We start from the raw sequence: 21,286 nt of genomic DNA on the forward strand, positions 1-21,286 counted from the left end.
GACCTGCCTTGTTGATAGTGTTGTTAAGAAGGTAGAAACTAGGGCCTGTAGGACCTGCCTTGTTGATAGTGCTGTTAAGAAGGTAGAAACTAGGGCCTGTTGGACCTGCCTTGTTGATAGTGTTGTTAAGAAGGTAGAAACTAGGGCCTGTTGGACCTGCCTTGTTGATAGTGCTGTTAAGAAGGTAGAAACTAGGGCCTGTAGGTCCTGCCTTGTTGATAGTGTTGTTAAGAAGGCAGAGCAGTGCTTTATTATGGACAGACTCCCCATCTTAGCTACTGTTGTATCGATATGTTTTGACCAGGACAGTTTACGATCCAGGGTTACTCCAAGCAGTTTAGTCACCTCAACTTGCTCAATTTCCACATTATTAGTTGGAATTTGTTTTGCACCCATTACTGAAAATGTTGTTCCAGGTTTAACTATAAATGGAATAACTCCGTTATTATGCCACTATAAAGCAAATTCCTAAATCCCGTGTCACAACAATGTTGCTATTGTAATACTCACAAGGTTCACCACACAAGCGTTTCTGTATTACCTTATTATTATTATTATGAAAATATACATGTTACGTCATTTTGAAGCTGCAAAAGTGGTCTACGCGAATGTTGAGGTCGGATTGACCTGGTTGCTTCGGGAAAAGGAGGAGGTCGAAAGGGGGGGGTGAGTGTAACGGATGTGAAATGTCTAGCTAGTTAGCGGTGGTGCGCGCTAATAGCGTTTCAATCGGTTACATCACTCGCTTTGAGACCTTGAGTTGAAGTAGTGGTTCCCCTTGCTCTGCAAGGCCCGCGGCTTTTGTGGAGCGATGGAATGTCCATGTCCCTCAAATATTTAATTATATTTATAAGGGGGGGGGGGGGGGCACTTCTACTAAGCTGTATGGAATTGTTGTAAGATTCATATCGAACCATGTGCTTATGATAATATATTTTAGACTAATTCAACAAACTGTTATAGGTTCTTCATGAAATACAGTATTCGGCAGCCATCAAATACATATTTTTTTGTTTATTTTCAAATAACTGTCATATATTCATAATACTTTTAAACGTTAGTTGGTTTTCTGAGAGACATATTCGAATATAAAATAATTGCCTTTTAGTGTAAACTCTATATAAACTATATTTTACAATCTTGACTATTTGAAAAGTTGGTATTTTAAATAAACTACAAAATACCAACTATGTTATGCCCAGGTCTGCCACAGAGTAGTCAGGTGCTAGCCTGATCCCAGATCTGTTTGTGCTGTCTTGCCAAATCCTATGGTCACCGCCTGGTATGGCAACAACTGCCCTACAGAGGTTAGTGCGTACGGCCCAGTACATCACTGGGGCCAAGCTTCCTGACATCCAGGACCTCTATACCAGGCGGTGTCAGAGGAAGGCCAAAATAATTGTCAAAGACTCCAGTCACCCAAGTCATAGACTGTTCGTTCTGCTACTGCACGGCAAGCGGTACCAGAGCACCAAGTCTAGGACCAAAAGGCTCCTGAACAGCTTCTACCCCCCCCCCCCCCCCCTCAAGCCAAGCCATAAGACTGCTGAACAATTAATAAAATGGCGACCCAGACTGTTTGCATTGAATCTCCCACCCACTTTGTTTTTACACTGCTGCTACTCACTGTTTATTATCTATGCATATTCACTTTACAAATGACCTCGACTAACCTGTACCCCTCACATTGACTCTGTACCGGTACCTCCTGTATATAACAGATATTGTATATAACCTCGTTATTGTTATGTCATTTTCTTGTTTTACTTTTTGATTATTTTATTTTTTTACTTTAGTTTATTTTGTAAGTACTTTCTTCACTCTATTTCTTGATCTGCATTGTTGGTTAAAAGGCTTGTAAGCATTTCACAGGAAGGTCTATATACCTGTTGTATTTGGCGCATGTGACAAATGCAAATGTATTTGAATATAAGCCTAATGAATAAACAATGGCATGGCGTCAAGATTAATGCTGTGATACACGGTCCAACTCCGCCCCCTTTTTTCTCAAATTTTCTAACAGAAATTGAGTGTGATGTAATTTTGAACACCTTCCTTTCCTTTCACAGAGAGGTGGACCTCTATACGGGATACACCACGCGGAACATCCTATGCATGCCCATCGTTTCCAGGGGGACCGTAATAGGGGTCGTACAGATGGTTAACAAGCTGAGTGGAAGTGCCTTCACCAAAACAGACGAGAACAACTTCAAGATGTTCGCCGTCTTCTGTGCTCTCGCCTTGCACTGTGCCAACGTCAGTGTTTTCTCTCTTTTAATATATCTTCTTTTCTTTTTTTTTATCAAAATGTATTTTATTTTGTGTCGGACAATACAAGCCCACATACACGACATTCAAGATACAGTATACAAATCATCTGAGAGTTTCTCTTCCCCTTAAAATCAGCGATTCTCAGACATCTCACCTCTGTACTACACGGTTAACTGACACCATTTATCAAAGGCCAATATTAGACACAGTAAAAGCATGGAAGAGATGTGGAAAATTATGACTAAAGCTGAACTTTTGAGCTCAGCTGGGACCAGCGCTCCTGACATGTCTTTTGAGCCCTAAGACGTTGTTGAACATCTGGGGTAGGACAGCCAGGCTGTAGCCACACAGACGCCAAACCCCCACACACCTTCCCTCCATGTCCCCTCCACCATAACAGATAAATCAGGAGTTCTAGCCAGCCAAAGTACTTACCTAAAGGTACACACACACACACACACACACACACACACACACACACACACACACACACACACACACACACACACACACACACACACACACACACACACACACACACACACATACACACACACACACACACACACACACACACACACACACTAAAGGCAGGAGGTGTAAATTACTGCTCAACATAAATCCCCCAGCTGGGAGGATGTCGGCGTTTGGCGGGGGAGGGTCTTGGGGTGTTACAATATTAACGTGCCTCATCAATTTTTAAAAGTAACATGGTGACGCAGGCTCATGCGCAAGTGTGTCGCATTAGAGGGGGAGTCAGAAGGAGGAGAGGAAGAGAGAGGAGAGGGGGGAGAGGAGCAGAGCGAGAGACTGTGGGGAGGAGTCAGGAAGGGAGGAGAGAGGGAGCGGAAAGGGTGAGAGAGGAGGGAGACGAGTGACGGAAAAGAGGGAAGGAGGGAAGAGAGAGACGAGAGGAGAGAGAGGCTGAGGGGAGAAAGAGAGGGGAGAGATGAGAGGAGAGAGACAGAGGGGAGAGGAGAGAGACGGGAGGGGAGGAGAGGACAAAGGGGAGAAAGAGAGGGGAGAGACGGGAGGAGAGGAGAGAAAGAAAGAGGAGAGAGACTGACGGGAGGGAGAGATGGGAGAGAGGAGAGGACAGCGGAGAGACTGAGGGTAGAAGAGGAGAGACAGGGGAGGGAGATATGGGAGAAAGAGAGAGACTGAGGGGAGGAGAGGAGAAAGAGAGGAGAGAGACTGAGTAGAAAAGGAGAGGACATGGGGAAAAGGAGATGAGAGAGATAGGAGAGAGACTGAGGGGAGGGAGAGGAGAAAGAGAGGAGAGAGACTGATGAGAAAAGGAGAGGACATGGGGGAAAGGAGAGGAGAAAGAGGAGAGAGACTGAGGGGAGGAGAGGAGAAAGAGAGGAGAGAGACTGAGGAGAAAAGGAGAGGAGAAAGACTGAGGAGAAAAGGAGAGGACAGGGGGGAAAGGAGAGGAGAAAGAGGAGAGAGACTGAGGGGAGGAGAGGACAGGGGGAAAAGGAGAGGAGAAAGAGGAGAGAGACTGAGGGGAGGAGAGGACAGGGGGGAAAGTAGAGGAGAAAGAGGAGAGAGACTGAGGGGAGGAGAGGAGAAAGAGAGGAGAAAGACTGAGGAGAAAAGGAGAGGACATGGGGAAATGGAGAGGAGAAAGAGGAGAGAGACTGAGGGGAGGGAGAGGACAGGGGGAAAAGGAGATGAGAAAGAGGAGAGAGACTGAGGGGAGGAGAGGACAGGGGGAAAAGGAGAGGAGAAAGAGGAGAGAGACTGAGGAGAAAAGGAGAGGAGAAAGAGGAGAGAGACTGAGGGGAGGGAGAGGACAGGGGGAAAAGGAGATGAGAAAGAGGAGAGAGACTGAGGGGAGGAGAGGACAGGGGGAGAAGGAGAGGAGAGAGACTGAGGGGAGGAGAGGACAGGGGGAAAAGGAGAGGAGAGAGACTGAGGGGAGGATGAGGACAGGGGGAAACGGAGATGAGAAAGAGGAGAGAGACTGAGGGGAGGAGAGGAGAAAGAGTCTTCGGTGCCAAGGAGAGGGGAACGATATGCCTCCCAACTGCAACGCCAAGAGAAAAAGAATGGTCCATTTTTTAACTGTCTGACACTGTCTGTCTCCCTGTCTGTCTCCCTGTCTGTTCGCATGTTCTCACCTGTCTGTGTGTCTGCCTGTCTGTCTATGTCTGTATGTTCTCCTCTGTCTGTCTGTCTGTCTGTCTGTCTGTCTGTCTGTCTGTCTGCCTGTCTGTCTGTCTGTTCAGATGTACCACCGGATCAGGCACTCTGAGTGTATCTACAGGGTAACCATGGAGAAGTTGTCCTACCACAGTATCTGTACATCAGAGGAGTGGAAGACCCTCACACAGCTGGACCTGCCTACGCCCCTATACAAAGAGATAGAACTGTGAGTGCTTAACCCTAACGCCCCTGTACAAAGAGATAGAACTGTGAGTGCCTAACCCTAACGCCCCTATACAAAGAGATAGAACTGTGAGTGCCTAACCCTAACGCCCCTGTACAAAGAGATAGAACTGTGAGTGCCTATCTCCCAATGTGCATATACCTTAGCCTAGCTCTTATCTCCCAATGTGCATATACCTTAACCTAGCTCTTATCTCCCAATGTGCATATACCTTAACCTAGCTCTTATCTCCCAATGTGCATATACCTTAGCCTAGCTCTTATCTCCCAATGTGCATATACCTTAATCTAGCTCTTATCTCCCAATGTGCATATACCTTAGCCTAGCTCTTATCTCCCAATGTGCATATACCTTAACCTAGCTCTTATCTCCCAATGTGCATATACCTTAGCCTAGCTCTTATCTCCCAATGTGCATATACCGTAATCTAGCTCTTATCTCCCAATGTGCATATACCTTAGCCTAGCTCTTATCTCCCAATGTGCATATACCTTAGCCTAGCTCTTATCTCCCAATGTGCATATACCTTAACCTAGCTCTTATCTCCCAATGTGCATATACCTTAGCCTAGCTCTTATCTCCCAATGTGCATATACCGTAATCTAGCTCTTATCTCCCAATGTGTATATACCTTAGCCTAGCTCTTATCTCCCAATGTGCATATACCTTAGCCTAGCTCTTATCTCCCAATGTGCATATACCGTAATCTAGCTCTTATCTCCCAATGTGTATATACCTTAGCCTAGCTCTTATCTCCCAATGTGCATATACCTTAGCCTAGCTCTTATCTCCCAATGTGCATATACCTTAACCTAGCTCTTATCTCCCAATGTGCATATACCTTAGCCTAGCTCTTATCTCCCAATGTGCATATACCTTAGCCTAGCTCTTATCTCCCAATGTGCATATACCTTAGCCTAGCTCTTATCTCCCAATGTGCATATACCTTAACCTAGCTCTTATCTCCCAATGTGCATATACCTTAACCTAGCTCTTATCTCCCAATGTGCATATACCGTAATCTAGCTCTTATCTCCCAATGTGCATATACCTTAACCTAGCTCTTATCTCCCAATGTGCATATACCTTAGCCTAGCTCTTATCTCCCAATGTGCATATACCTTAACCTAGCTCTTATCTCCCAATGTGCATATACCTTAGCCTAGCTCTTATCTCCCAATGTGCATATACCTTAGCCTAGCTCTTATCTCCCAATGTGCATATACCTTAACCTAGCTCTTATCTCCCAATGTGCATATACCTTAACCTAGCTCTTATCTCCCAATGTGCATATACCGTAATCTAGCTCTTATCTCCCAATGTGCATATACCTTAACCTAGCTCTTATCTCCCAATGTGCATATACCGTAATCTAGCTCTTATCTCCCAATGTGCATATACCTTAACCTAGCTCTTATCTCCCAATGTGCATATACCTTAGCCTAGCTCTTATCTCCCAATGTGCATATACCTTAACCTAGCTCTTATCTCCCAATGTGCATATACCTTAACCTAGCTCTTATCTCCCAATGTGCATATACCTTAGCCTAGCTCTTATCTCCCAATGTGCATATACCTTAACCTAGCTCTTATCTCCCAATGTGCATATACCTTAACCTAGCTCTTATCTCCCAATGTGCATATACCTTAACCTCTTATAGTACTTTGATCCCCAGCCATGTTTATTGGAGCAGACCTGGGTTCAAATAGGATTTGTTTTCTTTCAAATATTTACAAATATTTACGCAATGGTCCCAATAGAATGGTCCCAATAGAATGGTCCCAATAGAATGGTCCCAATAGAATGGTATCAATAGAATGGTACCAATAGAATGGTACCAATAGAATGGTACCAATAGAATGGTCCCAATAGAATGGTACCAATAGCAATGGTACCAATAGCAATGGTACCAATAGCAATGGTACCAATAGCATGGTCCCAAACGTAAAACCATACCAATCTGGTTCTCCAGGCGGGCGTAATCAAATGTTCAAATTATTTGAAAGGAAATAAATACTTGTGGAACCCGTGTCTGTCTCTAAGAAAGGAAGAGAGGCGGCCCTGACGCAGACACAGTCCAGGTCTGTAGTGCCAGCCAGCTCTATTCTGGAGGACAGGCAGGTGCCAGCCAGCTCTATTCTGGAGGACAGGCAGAAGGCAGACAGACAGATAGACAGATAGAAGAGGATGGCCAGAGCAGGAAGGGGGCCGGGCCCTGTGTGTGTGTGTGTGTGTGTGTGTGTGTGTGTGTGTGTGTGTGTGTGTGTGTGTGTGTGTGTGTGTGTGTGTGTGTGTGTGTGTGTGTGTGTGTGTGTGTGTGTGTGTGTGTGTGTGTGTGTGTGTGTGTGTGTGTGTGTGTGTGTGTGTGTGTGTGTGTGTGTGTAAGCGTGCGTGCGTGCGTTTCAGCCCTGCAAGATCTACAGCTATTGTCTGCATCTGTCTCTTTCTCCCACACACACTCATACACACACACTCACACACTCTCTCTCTCACACACACACCCTGTTACACCACACACTGCAGCCGATGATAATCTAAGATGCTCCCTCTTTCTCTCCCTCCTACCCTCTCTCCCTCCTCTCCCTCCTACCCTCTCTCTCCCATACCCTCTCTCCCTTCTACCCTCTCTTCCTCCTACCTTCTCTCCCTCCTACCCTCTCTCTCCCATACCCTCTCTCCCTTCTACCCTCTCTTCCTCCTACCTTCTCTCCCTTCTACCCTCTCTCTCCCTCCTACCCTCTCTTTCCTACCCTCTCTCCCTCCCTCCTTCAGGTTTCATTTTGACATTAGTCAGTTTGAGGAGCTGTGGCCGGCTGTCTTTGTTTACATGGTCCACAACTCATGTGGAGAGACCAGGTATGTATAGGTCCTCTTGGACATTTACAGCTGCTTGTCATCAGGGAAATTAACTTAGTCAAATATACCCATAGATTCTACAAGATAAATTAACTTAGTCAAATATACCCATAGATTCTACAAGATCAATTAACCCAGCCATATATACCCATATATTCTACAAGATAAATGAACTTAGTCAAATATACCCATAGATTCTACAAGATCAATTAACCCAGCCATATATACCCATAGATTCTACAAGATTATTTAACTTAGTCAAATATACCCATAGATTCTACAAGATCAATTAACCCAGCCATATATACCCATAGATTCTACAATATAAATTTACTTAGTCAAATATACCCATAGATTCTACAATATCAATTAACTTAGTCATATATACCCATAGATTCTACAAGATCAATTAACCCAGCCATATATACCCATAGATTCTACAAGATAAATGAACTTAGTCAAATATACCCATATATTCTACAAGATAAATTAACTTAGTCATATATACCCATAGATTCTACAAGATAAATTAACCCAGCCATATATACCCATAGAACAGGATAAATACTATACCTCTACTATACTTTACATCTCTCTCTTTATCTTGCTGTCAATTCAATGTAAGGGATTTATTGGCATGGAAATGTGCTTACATTGCCATAGCAAGTTAAATGGATAATAAACAAAGTGAAATAAACAATAAAAATAAACAGTAAACATTACACTCACAAAAGTTCCAAAGGAATAGAGACATTTTAAATGTCATATTATGTCTACATACAATGTTGTAGCGATGTGAAAATAGTTCAAGTATAAAAAGGAAAATAAATATTCATAAATATGGGCTGTATTTACAATGGTGTTTGTTCTTCACTGGTTGCCCTTTTCTTGTGGCAACAGGTCACAAATCTTGCTGCTGTGATGGAACACTGTAGTATTTCACCCAGTAGATATGGGAGTTTATGAAAATAGGGTTTGTTTTTTCTAATTCTTTATGGGTCTGTGTAATCTGAGGGAAAAATGTGTCTCTAATATGGTCATACATTTGGCAGGAGGTTAGGAAGTGCAGCTCAGTTTCCACCTCATTTTGTGGGCAGTGTGCACATAGCCTGTCTTTTCTTAAGAGCCATTTCTGCCTACGGCGGCCTTTCTCAATAGCAAGGTGTTGTCTACAAAGACGTGTTGTCTACAAAGACATCCTGTGTTGTTTTTTTGTTGGCCACTAATTTGTCCAACATGCACCAATATTAGATCACTCTGAGGCCATTTACACATTGGTATTTATTCATACATCATCAACCAGTGATTCATATGACCAATAGAGAGTATTTTTGTTATGTAGCCTATTTAGGCCAACAATCCTGTATTGCTTTGGTTCTTCCAGTCAGCCAGCCAGTCAGCCAGCCAGCCAGCCAGCCAGTCAGCCAGCCAGTCAGCCAGACAGCCAGTCAGCCAGACAGCCAGTCAGCCAGACAGCCAGTCAGCCAGACAGCCAGCCAGCCAGCCAGCCAGACAGACAGCCAGCCAGCCAGCCCGGAGTTCAGGGTGGATTTTACAGGCACATAACCAACAACAATGGGTCACAACTCTTGCAGCTCTATCGCACACTGGGTCTGTACAGTCGTGGCCAAATGTTTTGAGAATGACACAAATATTAATTTTCACAAAGTCTGCTGCCTCAGTGTCTTTAGATATTTTTGTCAGATGTTACTATGGAATACTGAAGTATAATTACAAGTATTTCATAAGTGTCAAAGGCTTTTATTGACAATTACATGAAGTTGATGCAAAGAGTCAATATTTGCAGTGTTGACCCTTCTTTTTCAAGACCTCTACAATCCGCCCTGGCATGCTGTCAATTAACTTCTGGGCCACGTCCTGACTGATGGCAGCCCATTCTGGCATAATCAATGCTTGGAGTTTGTCAGAATTTGTGGGTTTTTGTTTGTCCACCCGCCTCTTGAGGATTGACCACAAGTTCTCAATGGGATTAAGGTCTGGGGAGTTTCCTGGCCATGGACCCAAAATATTGATGTTTTGTTCCCCGAGTCACTTAGTTATCACTTTTGCCTTATGGCAAGGTGCTCCATCATGCTGGAAAAGGCATTGTTCGTCACCAAACTGTTCCTGGATGGTTGGGAGAAGTTGCTTTCGGAGGATAGGTTGGTACCATTCTTTATTCATGGCTGTGTTCTTATGCAAAATTGTGAGTGAGCCCACTACCTTGGCTGAGAAGCAACCCACACATGAATGGTCTCAGGATGCTTTACTGTTGGCATGACACAGGACTGATGGTAGCGCTCACCTTGTCTTCTCCCGACAAGCTTTTTTCCGGATGCCCCAAACAATCGTAAAGGGGATTCATCAGAGAAAATGACTTTACCCCAGTCCTCAGCAGTCCAATCCCTGTACCTTTTGCAGAATATCAGTCTGTCCCTGATGTTTTTCCTGGAGTGAAGTGGCTTCTTTGCTGTCACCTCCGGGCAGGTGTTTGTCCCCCTGTGTGCTGAGGGTGTCAGGTTCTTATCCAGTTCTGGCATTTAGGTCGCCACAGACTAGTACATGTCCCTGGGCCTGAAAATTGTTGATCTCCACCTCTAGGATGGAGAAGCTGTCATTGTTAAAGTATGGGGATTCTACTGGGGGGATAAAGGTAGCACACATGAGGACATTTTACTCTGTTGAGATAATTTCCTTATTAATTTCTAGCCAATTAATAAAATATTCCTGTTTTGATTAATTTAATAGAGTGGGTCAGGTTTGATCTATATCAAATGAGCATACCCCCTGAGTCTCTTCCCTGTTTCACACCTGGTAGTTTGGTGGATGGGACTACCAGCTCTCTGTAACCTAGAGGGCAACCAGTGGGTCTGTCTCCTCTATACCACCCACCTGGTAGTGTGGTGGATGGGACTACCAGCTCTCTGTAACCTAGAGGGCAACCAGTGGGTCTGTCTCCTCTATACCACCCACCTGGTAGTGTGGTGGATGGGACTACCAGCTCTCTGTAACCTAGAGGGCAACCAATGGGTCAGTCTCCTTTATACCATGTTTCTTGTAGGATGCAATGTCTGTATTTCCAATTAGTTTGATGAAGTCTGGGTTCCTGCTCTTTAGGCCAAAGGCAGATGACCTCAGACCTTCTTTCTCCTCCCCTCCCTTTCTCCTCCCCTCCCTTTCTCCTCCCCTCCCTTTCTCCTCCCCTCCCTTTCTCCTCCCCTCCCTAACCCTGTTTGGAATCAGTTGATGACCATGCTTTCACTTTTCTCGTGATTTGGTTGATGTCTAATCATGTTGCTGACTCTCTCTCTACCCCTCCCCCATCATCTCCCTACCTCTCCCCTATCCTCTCTCTATCCCCCCTGTCCTCTCCCTACCTCTCCCCTATCCTCTCTCGCTCTCCCCATCCTCTCTCTCTCCCCTGTCCTCTCCTTACCTCTCCCCTATCCTCTCTCTCTCTCCCCATCCTCTCTCTCTCCCCATCCTCTCTCTCTCCCCTATCCTCTCTCCCTCTCCCCTATCCTCTTCCTACCTCTCCCCTATCCTCTCTCTCCCACATATTATCTCTCTCCCTCTCCCTGTCCTCTCCCTACCTCTCCACCTATCCTCTCTCCCTATCCTCTTCCTACCTCTCCCATATCCTCTCTCTCCCACATATTATCTCTCTCCCTCTCCCTGTCCTCTCCCTACCTCTCCCCTATCCTCTCTCTCCCACATATTATCTCTCTCCCTCTCCCTGTCCTCTCCCTACCTCTCCCCTATCCTCTCTCTCCCACATATTATCTCTCTCCCTCTCCCTGTCCTCTCCCTACCTCTCCCCTATCCTCTCTCTCCCACATATTATCTCTCTCCCTCTCCCTGTCCTCTCCTTACCTCTCCACCTATCCTCTCTCCCTCTCCTCTCCCTACCTCTCCCCTATCCTCTCTCTCCCACATATTATCTCTCTCCCTCTCCCTGTCCTCTCCCTACCTCTCCCCTATCCTCTCTCTCCCACATATTATCTCTCTCCCTCTCCCTATCCTCTCACTACCTCTCCCCATCCTCTCTCCCTCTTTCTCTCCCCTCTCTCTCTTTCTCTCCCCTCTCTCTCTCTCTTTCCCCCTCCCTCCTCCCTCTAGTTTTGAGCTGGAGAAGTTGTGCAGGTTCACTATGTCTGTGAGGAAGAATTATCGGCGTGTTCCCTACCACAACTGGAAACACGCCGTGAACGTGGCTCACTGTATGTACGCCATACTGCAGAAGACCACCAGCATCTTCACTGAGATAGAGGTATGTCTGTCTGTCTGTCTGTCTGTCTGTCTGTCTGTCTGTCTGCCTGTCTGCCTGTCTGCCTGTCTGTCTGTCTGTCATACTGCAGAAGACCACCGGCATCTTCACTGAGATAGAGGTATGTCTGTCTGTCTGTCTGTCTGTCTGTCTGTCTGTCTGTCTGTCTGTCTGTCTGTCTGTCTGTCTGTCTGTCTGTCTGTCTGTCTGTATGTCTGTCTGTCTGTCTGTCTGTCTGTCTGTCTGTCTGTCTGCCTGTCTGTCTGTCTGTCTGTCTGTCATACTGCAGAAGACCACCGGCATCTTCACTGAGATAGAGGTATGTCTGTCTGTCTGTCTGTCTGTCTGTCTGTCTCTCTGTCTGTCTGTCTGTCTGCCTGCCTACATGTCTGTCCGTCGGTGCATCAGTGTGTCAATAACACAGTCAGTCAAGAGTTAACGTAAAGGTTCAGGAGGAGGGTTGTGGTCAAATCCATTCCAATTAGTCATTTCAAGAACGTCAGTTTACATCCAGAACTGAGATGGAATCCACCCTGTTAGGAATCAGTTGATGACATCCATGCTTTCACTCTTCTCATGATCTGGTTGGGTCTAATCATGTTGATGTCTCTCTCTCTCTCACCCTCAATCCTCTCTCTCTCTCCCCCATCCTCTCTCTCTCACCCCCAATCCTCTCTTTCTCTCTCCCCCATCCTTTCTCTCTCCCCATCCTCTCTCTCCCCATCCTCTCTCCCCCATCCTCTCTCTCTCTCCCCATCCTCTCTCTCCCTCCCACCCCCCCTCTCTCTCTCCCCATCCTCTCTCCCCCGAATCCTCTCTCCCATCCTCTCTCTCCCCATCCTCTCTCCCCCCATCCTCTCTCTCTCTCCCCATCCTCTCTCTCCCTCCCCATCCTCTCTCTCTCTCCCCATAGTCCTCTCTCTCTCTCCCCATCCTCTCTCCCCCCATCCTCTCTCTCTCTCCCCATCCTCTCTCTCCCTCCCTTCCCCCCTCTCTCTCTCTCCCCCGTCCTCTCTCTCTCTCTCCCCCATCCTCTCTCTCTACCCCCGAAATCCTCTCTCTCTCTCTCCCCCATCCTCTCTCTCTACCCCCGAAATCCTCTCTTTCTCTCTCCCCCATCCTCTCTCTCTCCCCATCCTTTCTGTCCCCATCCTCTCTTCCCCATCCTCTCTCTCTCCCCCATCCTATCTCTCTATCCCCCATTCTCTCTCTCTCTCTCTCCCCCATGCTCTCTCTCCCCATGCTCTCTCTCCGTATCCTCTCTCCCCATCCTCTCTCTCCCCTATCCTCTCTCTCCCCTATCCTCTCTGTCTCTCCCTATCCTCTCTCCCCCATCCTCTCTCTCTCTCTCCCTCCCATCCTCTCTCTCTCCCCATCCTCTCTTTCTCTCAATATCATCTCTCCCCTATCCTCTCTCTCTCTCACATATCCTCTGTCTCTCTCTCTCTCCCATATCCTCTCATACTCTTTTTCTCCCCCTATCCTCTCTCTCACCCCCTATCCTCTCTCTCTCACCCCCTATCCTCTTTCTCTCCCATCCTCTCTCTCCCCTATCCTCCCTCTCCCTCTCTACCTTCTCTCTCTCCCCATCCTCTCTCTCTCTCCCCTATCCGCTCTCTCTCTCCCCTATCCTCTCTCCCTCCCCTATCCTCTCTCTCTTCCCTATCCTCTCTCTCCCTCCCCTATCCTCTCTCTCTCCCCTATCCTCTCTCTCTTTCCCCCTGTCCTCTCTCTCTCTCCCCTATCCTCTCTCTCTCTCCCCTATCCTCTCTCTCTCTCCCCTATCCTCTCTTGCCCCTATCCTGTCTCTCTCTCCCCTATCCTCTCTCTCTCTCCCCTATCCTCTCTCTCTCTCCCCTATCCTGTCTCTCTCTCCCCATCCTCTCTCCCCCCATCCTCTCTCTCCCCATCCTCTCTCTCCCCATCCTCTCTCTCCCTCCCATCCCCCCTCTCTCTCTCTCCCCGTCCTCTCTTTCTCTCTCCCCCAACCTCTCTCTCTCTCCCCCGAATCCTCTCTTTCTCTCTCCCCCATCCTTTCTCTCTCCCATCCTCTCTCTCCCCATCCTCTCTCCCCCCCATCCTCTCTCTCTCTCCCCATCCTCTCTCTCCCTCCCCATCCTCTCTCTCTCTCCCCATCCCCTCTCCCCCATCCTCGCTCCCCCCATCCTCTCTCTCTCTCCCCATCCTCTCTCTCCCTCCCATCCCCCCTCTCTCTCTTCCCCCCGTCCTCTCTCTCTCTCTCCCCCATCCTCTCTCTCTACCCCCGAAATCCTCTCTCTCTCTCTCCCCCATCCTCTCTCTCTACCCCCGAAATCCTCTCTTTCTCTCTCCCCCATCCTCTCTCTCTCCCCATCCTTTCTCTCCCCTTCCTCTCTTCCCCATCCTCTCTCTCTCCCCCATCCTATCTCTCTATCCCCCATTCTCTCTCTCTCTCTCTCCCCCATTCTCTCTCTCCCCATGCTCTCTCTCCCCTATCCTCTCTCTCCCCTATCCTCTCTCTCCCCTATCCTCTCTGTCTCTCCCTATCCTCTCTCCCCCATCCTCTCTCTGCCTATCCTCTCTCTCTCTCCCTCCCATCCTCTCTCTCTCCCCATCCTCTCTTTCTCTCAATATCATCTCTCCCCTATCCTCTCTCTCTCTCACATATCCTCTGTCTCTCTCTCTCTCCCATATCCTCTCATACTCTTTTTCTCCCCCTATCCTCTCTCTCACCCCCTATCCTCTCTCTCACCCCCTATCCTCTCTCTCTCACCCCCTATCCTCTTTCTCTCCCATCCTCTCTCTCCCCTATCCTCCCTCTCCCTCCCTACCTTCTCTCTCTCCCCATCCTCTCTCTCTCTCCCCTATCCGCTCTCTCTCTCCCCTATCCTCTCTCCCTCCCCTATCCTCTCTCTCTTCCCTATCCTCTCTCTCCCTCCCCTATCCTCTCTCTCTCCCCTATCCTCTCTCTCTTTCCCCCTGTCCTCTCTCTCTCTCCCCTATCCTCTCTCTCTCCCCTACCCTCTCTCTCCCCTATCCTGTCTCTCTCTCCCCTATCCTCTCTCTCTCTCCCCTATCCTCTCTCTCTCCCCTATCCTCTCTCTCTCTCCCCTATCCTCTCTCTCTCTCCCCTATCCTCTCGCTGTCTCCCCTATCCTCCCTCTCTCTCCCCTATCCTCTCTGTCTCTCCCCCTATCCTCTCCTCCCCATCCTCTCCCTCATCAACAGAAGAAGGGTCTGCTGATAGCCTGTCTATGTCATGATCTGGACCATCGAGGATACAGTAACACTTACCTGCAGAAGTTTGACCATCCTCTAGCTGCCCTGTACAGCACGTCTACTATGGAGCAGCACCACTTCTCCCAGACTGTATCCATCCTCCAGGTAGGACTACCACTTCTCCCAGACTGTATCCATCCAACAGGTAGAACACACCACTTCTCCCAGACTGTATCCATCCTCCAGGTAGGACTACCACTTCTCCCAGACTGTATCCATCCTCCAGGTAGAACTACCACTTCTCCCAGACTGTATCCATCCTCCAGGTAGGACTACCACTTCTCCCAGACTGTATCCATCCTCCAGGTAGGACTACCACTTCTCCCAGACTGTATCCATCCTCCAGGTAGGACACACCACTTATCCCAGACTGTATCCATCCTCCAGGTAGGACCTTCACTTCTCCCAGACTGTATCCCTCCTCCAGGTAGGACTACCACTTGTCCCAGACTGTATCCATCCTCCAGGTAGAACACACCACTTCTCCCAGACTGTATCCATCCTCCAGGTAGGACTACCACTTCTCCCAGACTGTATCCATCCTCCAGGTAGGACTACCACTTCTCCCAGACTGTATCCATCCTCCAGGTAGAACACACCACTTCTCCCAGACTGTATCCATCCTCCAGGTAGGACTACCACTTCTCCCAGACTGTATCCATCCTCCAGGTAGAACACACCACTTCTCCCAGACTGTATCCATCCTCCAGGTAGGACTACCACTTCTCCCAGACTGTATCCATCCTCCAGGTAGGACTACCACTTCTCCCAGACTGTATCCATCCTCCAGGTAGGACTACCACTTCTCCCAGACTGTATCCATCCTCCAGGTAGAACTACCACTTCTCCCATACTGGACACTGTTACACCACACCCTGTTACACCACACCCTGTTACACCACACCGTGTTGCACCACACACTGTTACACCACACCCTGTTACACCACACCCTGTTACACCACACCCTGTTACACCACACCCTGTTACACCACACCCTGTTACATCACACCCTGTTACACCACACCCTGTTACACCACACACTGTTACACCACACCCTGTTACACCACACCCTGTTACACCACACCCTGTTACACCACACCCTGTTACACCACACACTCACACAAACACACTGTTACACCACACCCTGTTACACCACACCCTGTTACACCACACCCTGTTACACCACACCCTGTTACACCACACCCTGTTACACCACACCCTGTTACACCACACCCTGTTACACCACACCCTGTTACACCACACACTCACACAAACACATTGTTATTTTTTTTTTTTTTATTTCTTTTATTTCACCTTTATTTAACCAGGTAGGCTAGTTGAGAACAAGTTCTCATTTGCAACTGCGACCTGGCCAAGATAAAGCATAGCAGTGTGAACAGACAACAACACAGAGTTACACATGGAGTAAACAATAAACAAGTCAATAACATGGTAGGAAAAAGAGAATCTATATACAATGTGTGCAAAAGGCATGAGGTAGGCAATAAATCGAATAATTACAATTCAGCAGATTAACACTGGAGTGATAAATCATCAGATGATCATGTGCAAGAAGAGATACTGGTGTGCAAAAGAGCAGAAAAGTAAATAAATAAAAGCAGTATGGGGGTGAGGTAGGTAAATTGGGTGGGTAGTTTACAGATGGACTATGTACAGCTGCAGCGATCGGTTAGCTGCTCGGATAGCAGATTTTTAAAGTTGTTGAGGGAGATAAAAGTCTCCAACTTCAGAGATTTTTGCAATTCGTTCCAGTCGCAGGCAGCAGAGAACTGGAAGGAAAGGCGTCCAAATGAGGTTTTGGCTTTAGGGATGATCAGTGAGATACACCTGCTGGAGCGCGTGCTACGGGTGGGTGTAGCCATCGTGACCAGTGAACTGAGATAAGGCGGCACTTTACCTAGCATAGCCTTGTAGATGACCTGGAGCCAGTGGGTCTGACGACGAACATGTAGCGAGGGCCAGCCGACTAGGGCATACAGGTCGCAGTGGTGGGTCGTATAAGGTGCTTTAGTAACAAAACGGATGGCACTGTGATAAACTGCATCCAGTTTGCTAAGTAGAGTATTGGAAGCTATTTTGTAGATGACATCGCCGAAGTCGAGGATCGGTAGGATAGTCAGTTTTACTAGGGTAAGTTTGGCGGCGTGAGTGAAGGAAGCTTTGTTCCGGAATAGAAAGCCGACTCTAGATTTGATTTTGGATTGGAGATGTTTGATATGAGTCTGGAAGGAGAGTTTGCAGTCTAGCCAGACACCTAGGTACTTATAGATGTCCACATATTCTAGGTCGGAACCGTCCAGGGTGGTGATGCTAGTCGGGCGTGCGGGTGCAGGCAGCGAACGGTTGAAAAGCATGCATTTGGTTTTACTAGCATTTAAGAGCAGTTGGAGGCCACGGAAGGAGTGTTGTATGGCATTGAAGCTCATTTGGAGGTTAGATAGCACAGTGTCCAGGGAAGGGCCGGAAGTATACAGAATGGTGTCGTCTGCGTAGAGGTGGATCAGGGAATCGCCCGCAGCAAGAGCAACATCATTGATGTATACAGAGAAAAGAGTCGGCCCGAGAATTGAACCCTGTGGTACCCCCATAGAGACTGCCAGAGGACCGGACAACATGCCCTCCGATTTGACACACTGAACTCTGTCTGCAAAGTAGTTGGTGAACCAGGCAAGGCAGTCATTAGAAAAACCGAGGCTATTGAGTCTGCCGATAAGAATATGGTGATTGACAGAGTCGAAAGCCTTGGCCAGGTCGATGAAGACGGCTGCACAGTAATGTCTTTTATCGATGGCGGTTATGATATCGTTTAGTACCTTGAGCGTGGCTGAGGTGCACCCGTGACCGGCTCGGAAACCGGATTGCACAGCGGAGAAGGTACGGTGGGATTCGAGATGGTCAGTGATCTGTTTGTTGACTTGGCTTTCGAAGACCTTAGCTAGGCAGGGCAGGATGGATATAGGTCTGTAACAGTTTGGGTCCAGGGTGTCTCCCCCTTTGAAGAGGGGAATGACAGCGGCAGCTTTCCAATCCTTGGGGATCTCAGATGATACGAAGGAGAGGTTGAACAGGCTGGTAATAGGGGGTGCGACAATGGCGGCGGACAGTTTCAGAAATAGGGGGTCCAGATTGTCAAGCCCAGCTGATTTGTATGGGTCCAGGTTTTCCAGCTCTTTCAGAACATCTGCTATCTGGATATGGGTAAAGGAGAAGCTGGGGACGCTTGGGCGAGTAGCAGCGGGCCGGGCGGGGCTGCTGGCCAAGGTTGGAGTCGCCAGGTGGAAGGCATGGCCAGCCATTGAGAAATGTTTGTTGAAGTTTTCGATTATCACGGACTTATCAGTGGTGACCGTGTTATCTAGCCTCAGTGCAGTGGGCAGCTGGGAGGAGGTGCTCTTGTTTTCCATGGACTTTACAGTATCCCAGAACTTTTTGGAGTTAGAGCTACAGGATGCAAATTTCTGCTTGAAAAAGCTGGCCTTTGCTTTCCTGACTGACTGCGTGTATTGGTTCCTGACTTCCCTGAACAGTTGCATATCACGGGGGCTCTTCGATGCTATCGCAGTTCGCCACAGGATGTTTTTGTGCTGGTCGAGGGCAGTCAGGTCTGGAGTGAACCAAGGGCTATATCTGTTCTTGGTTCTGCATTTTTTGAACGGAGCATGCTTGTCTAATATGGTGAGGAAGTAACTTTTAAAGAATGACCAGGCATCCTCAACTGACGGGATGAGGTCAATATCCTTCCAGGGTACCCGGGCCAGGTCGATTAGAAAGGCCTGCTCGCAGAAGTGTTTCAGGGAGCGTTTGACAGTGATGAGGGGTGGTCGTTTGACCGTGGACCCGTGGCGGATACAGGCAATGAGGCAGTGATCGCTGAGATCTTGATTGAAGACAGCAGAGGTGTATTTGGAGGGCAAGTTGGTCAGGATAATGTCTATTAGGGTGCCCATGTTTACGGATTTGGGGTTGTACCTGGTGGGTTCCTTGATGATTTGTGTGAGATTGAGGGCATCAAGCTTAGATTGTAGGACTGCCGGGGTGTTAAGCATATCCCAGTTTAGGTCACCTAACAGAACAAACTCTGAAGCTAGATGGGGAGCGATCAATTCACAGATGGTGTCCAGGGCACAGCTGGGAGCTGAGGGGGGTCGGTAGCAGGCGGCAACAGTGAGAGACTTATTTCTGGAGAGATTAATTTTTAAAATTAGAAGTTCAAACTGTTTGGGCATAGACTTGGAAAGTATAACAGAACTTTGCAGGCTATCTCTGCAGTAGATTGCAACTCATTTACATTACATTTACATTTAAGTCATTTAGCAGACGCTCTTATCCAGAGCGACTTACAAATTGGTGCATTCACCTTATGACATCCAGTGGAACAGCCACTTTACAATAGTGCATCTAGATCTTTTAAGGGGGGGGGGGGGGGGGGGGGGGGCAGAAGGATTGCTTTATCCTAGGTATTCCTTGAAGAGGTGGGGTTTCAGGTGTCTCCGGAAGGTGGTGATTGACTCCGCTGTCCTGGCGTCGTGAGGGAGTTTGTTCCACCATTGGGGTGCCAGAGCAGCGAACAGTTTTGACTGGGCTGAGCGGGAACTGTACTTCCTCAGTGGTAGGGAGGCGAGCAGGCCAGAGGTGGATGAACGCAGTGCCCTTGTTTGGGTGTAGGGCCTGATCAGAGCCTGAAGGTACTGAGGTGCCGTTCCCCTCACAGCTCCGTAGGCAAGCACCATGGTCTTGTAGCGGATGCGAGCTTCAACTGGAAGCCAGTGGAGAGAGCGGAGGAGCGGGGTGACGTGAGAGAACTTGGGAAGGTTGAACACCAGACGGGCTGCGGCGTTCTGGATGAGTTGTAGGGGTTTAATGGCACAGGCAGGGAGCCCAGCCAACAGCGAGTTGCAGTAATCCAGACGGGAGATGACAAGTGCCTGGATTAGGACCTGCGCCGCTTCCTGTGTGAGGCAGGGTCGTACTCTGCGGATGTTGTAGAGCATGAACCTACAGGAACGGGCCACCGCCTTGATGTTGGTGGAGAACGACAGGGTGTTGTCCAGGATCACGCCAAGGTTCTTAGCGCTCTGGGAGGAGGACACAATGGAGTTGTCAACCGTGATGGCGAGATCATGGAACGGACAGTCCTTCCCCGGGAGGAAGAGCAGCTCCGTCTTGCCGAGGTTCAGCTTGAGGTGGTGATCCGTCATCCACACTGATATGTCTGCCAGACATGCAGAGATGCGATTCGCCACCTGGTCATCAGAAGGGGGAAAGGAGAAGATTAATTGTGTGTCGTCTGCATAGCAATGATAGGAGAGACCATGTGAGGTTATGACAGAGCCAAGTGACTTGGTGTATAGCGAGAATAGGAGAGGGCCTAGAACAGAGCCCTGGGGGACACCAGTGGTGAGAGCGCGTGGTGAGGAGACAGATTCTCGCCACGCCACCTGGTAGGAGCGACCTGTCAGGTAGGACGCAATCCAAGCGTGGGCCGCGCCGGAGATGCCCAACTCGGAGAGGGTGGAGAGGAGGATCTGATGGTTCACAGTATCGAAGGCAGCCGATAGGTCTAGAAGGATGAGAGCAGAGGAGAGAGAGTTAGCTTTAGCAGTGCGGAGCGCCTCCGTGATACAGAGAAGAGCAGTCTCAGTTGAGTGACTAGTCTTGAAACCTGACTGATTTGGATCAAGAAGGTCATTCTGAGAGAGATAGCAGGAGAGCTGGCCAAGGACGGCACGTTCAAGAGTTTTGGAGAGAAAAGAAAGAAGGGATACTGGTCTGTAGTTGTTGACATCGGAGGGATCGAGTGTAGGTTTTTTCAGAAGGGGTGCAACTCTCGCTCTCTTGAAGACGGAAGGGACGTAGCCAGCGGTCAAGGATGAGTTGATGAGCGAGGTGAGGTAAGGTAGAAGGTCTCCGGAAATGGTCTGGAGAAGAGAGGAGGGGATAGGGTCAAGCGGGCAGGTTGTTGGGCGGCCGGCCGTCACAAGACGCGAGATTTCATCTGGAGAGAGAGGGGAGAAAGAGGTCAAAGCACAGGGTTGGGCAGTGTGAGCAGAACCAGCGGTGTCGTTTGACTTAGCAAACGAGGATCGGATGTCGTCGACCTTCTTTTCAAAATGGTTGACGAAGTCGTCTGCAGAGAGGGAGGAGGGGGGGGGAGGGGGAGGAGGATTCAGGAGGGAGGAGAAGGTGGCAAAGAGCTTCCTAGGGTTAGAGGCAGATG

The 21,286-nt window shown here is 48.4% G+C and overlaps 1 protein-coding gene across 3 annotated transcripts in view; it reads left to right on the forward strand.

Moving 5' to 3' along the window:
* Nucleotides 1–21,286, forward strand: part of LOC129828537 (cAMP and cAMP-inhibited cGMP 3',5'-cyclic phosphodiesterase 10A-like) — a 194,090-nt gene that overhangs the window by 156,882 nt on the left and 15,922 nt on the right. For all 3 annotated transcript variants that reach the window (XM_055889551.1, XM_055889554.1, XM_055889553.1), the window contains exons 13-17: nt 2,070–2,256; nt 4,506–4,648; nt 7,440–7,523; nt 11,643–11,793; nt 14,998–15,153. In XM_055889551.1, the coding sequence (XP_055745526.1) occupies nt 2,070–2,256; nt 4,506–4,648; nt 7,440–7,523; nt 11,643–11,793; nt 14,998–15,153 (721 nt within the window). The remainder of the gene's footprint in view (nt 1–2,069; nt 2,257–4,505; nt 4,649–7,439; nt 7,524–11,642; nt 11,794–14,997; nt 15,154–21,286) is intronic.

The sequence above is a fragment of the Salvelinus fontinalis genome, chromosome 30 (assembly GCF_029448725.1).
Source record: "Salvelinus fontinalis isolate EN_2023a chromosome 30, ASM2944872v1, whole genome shotgun sequence".
Lineage (NCBI taxonomy): Eukaryota > Metazoa > Chordata > Actinopteri > Salmoniformes > Salmonidae > Salvelinus > Salvelinus fontinalis.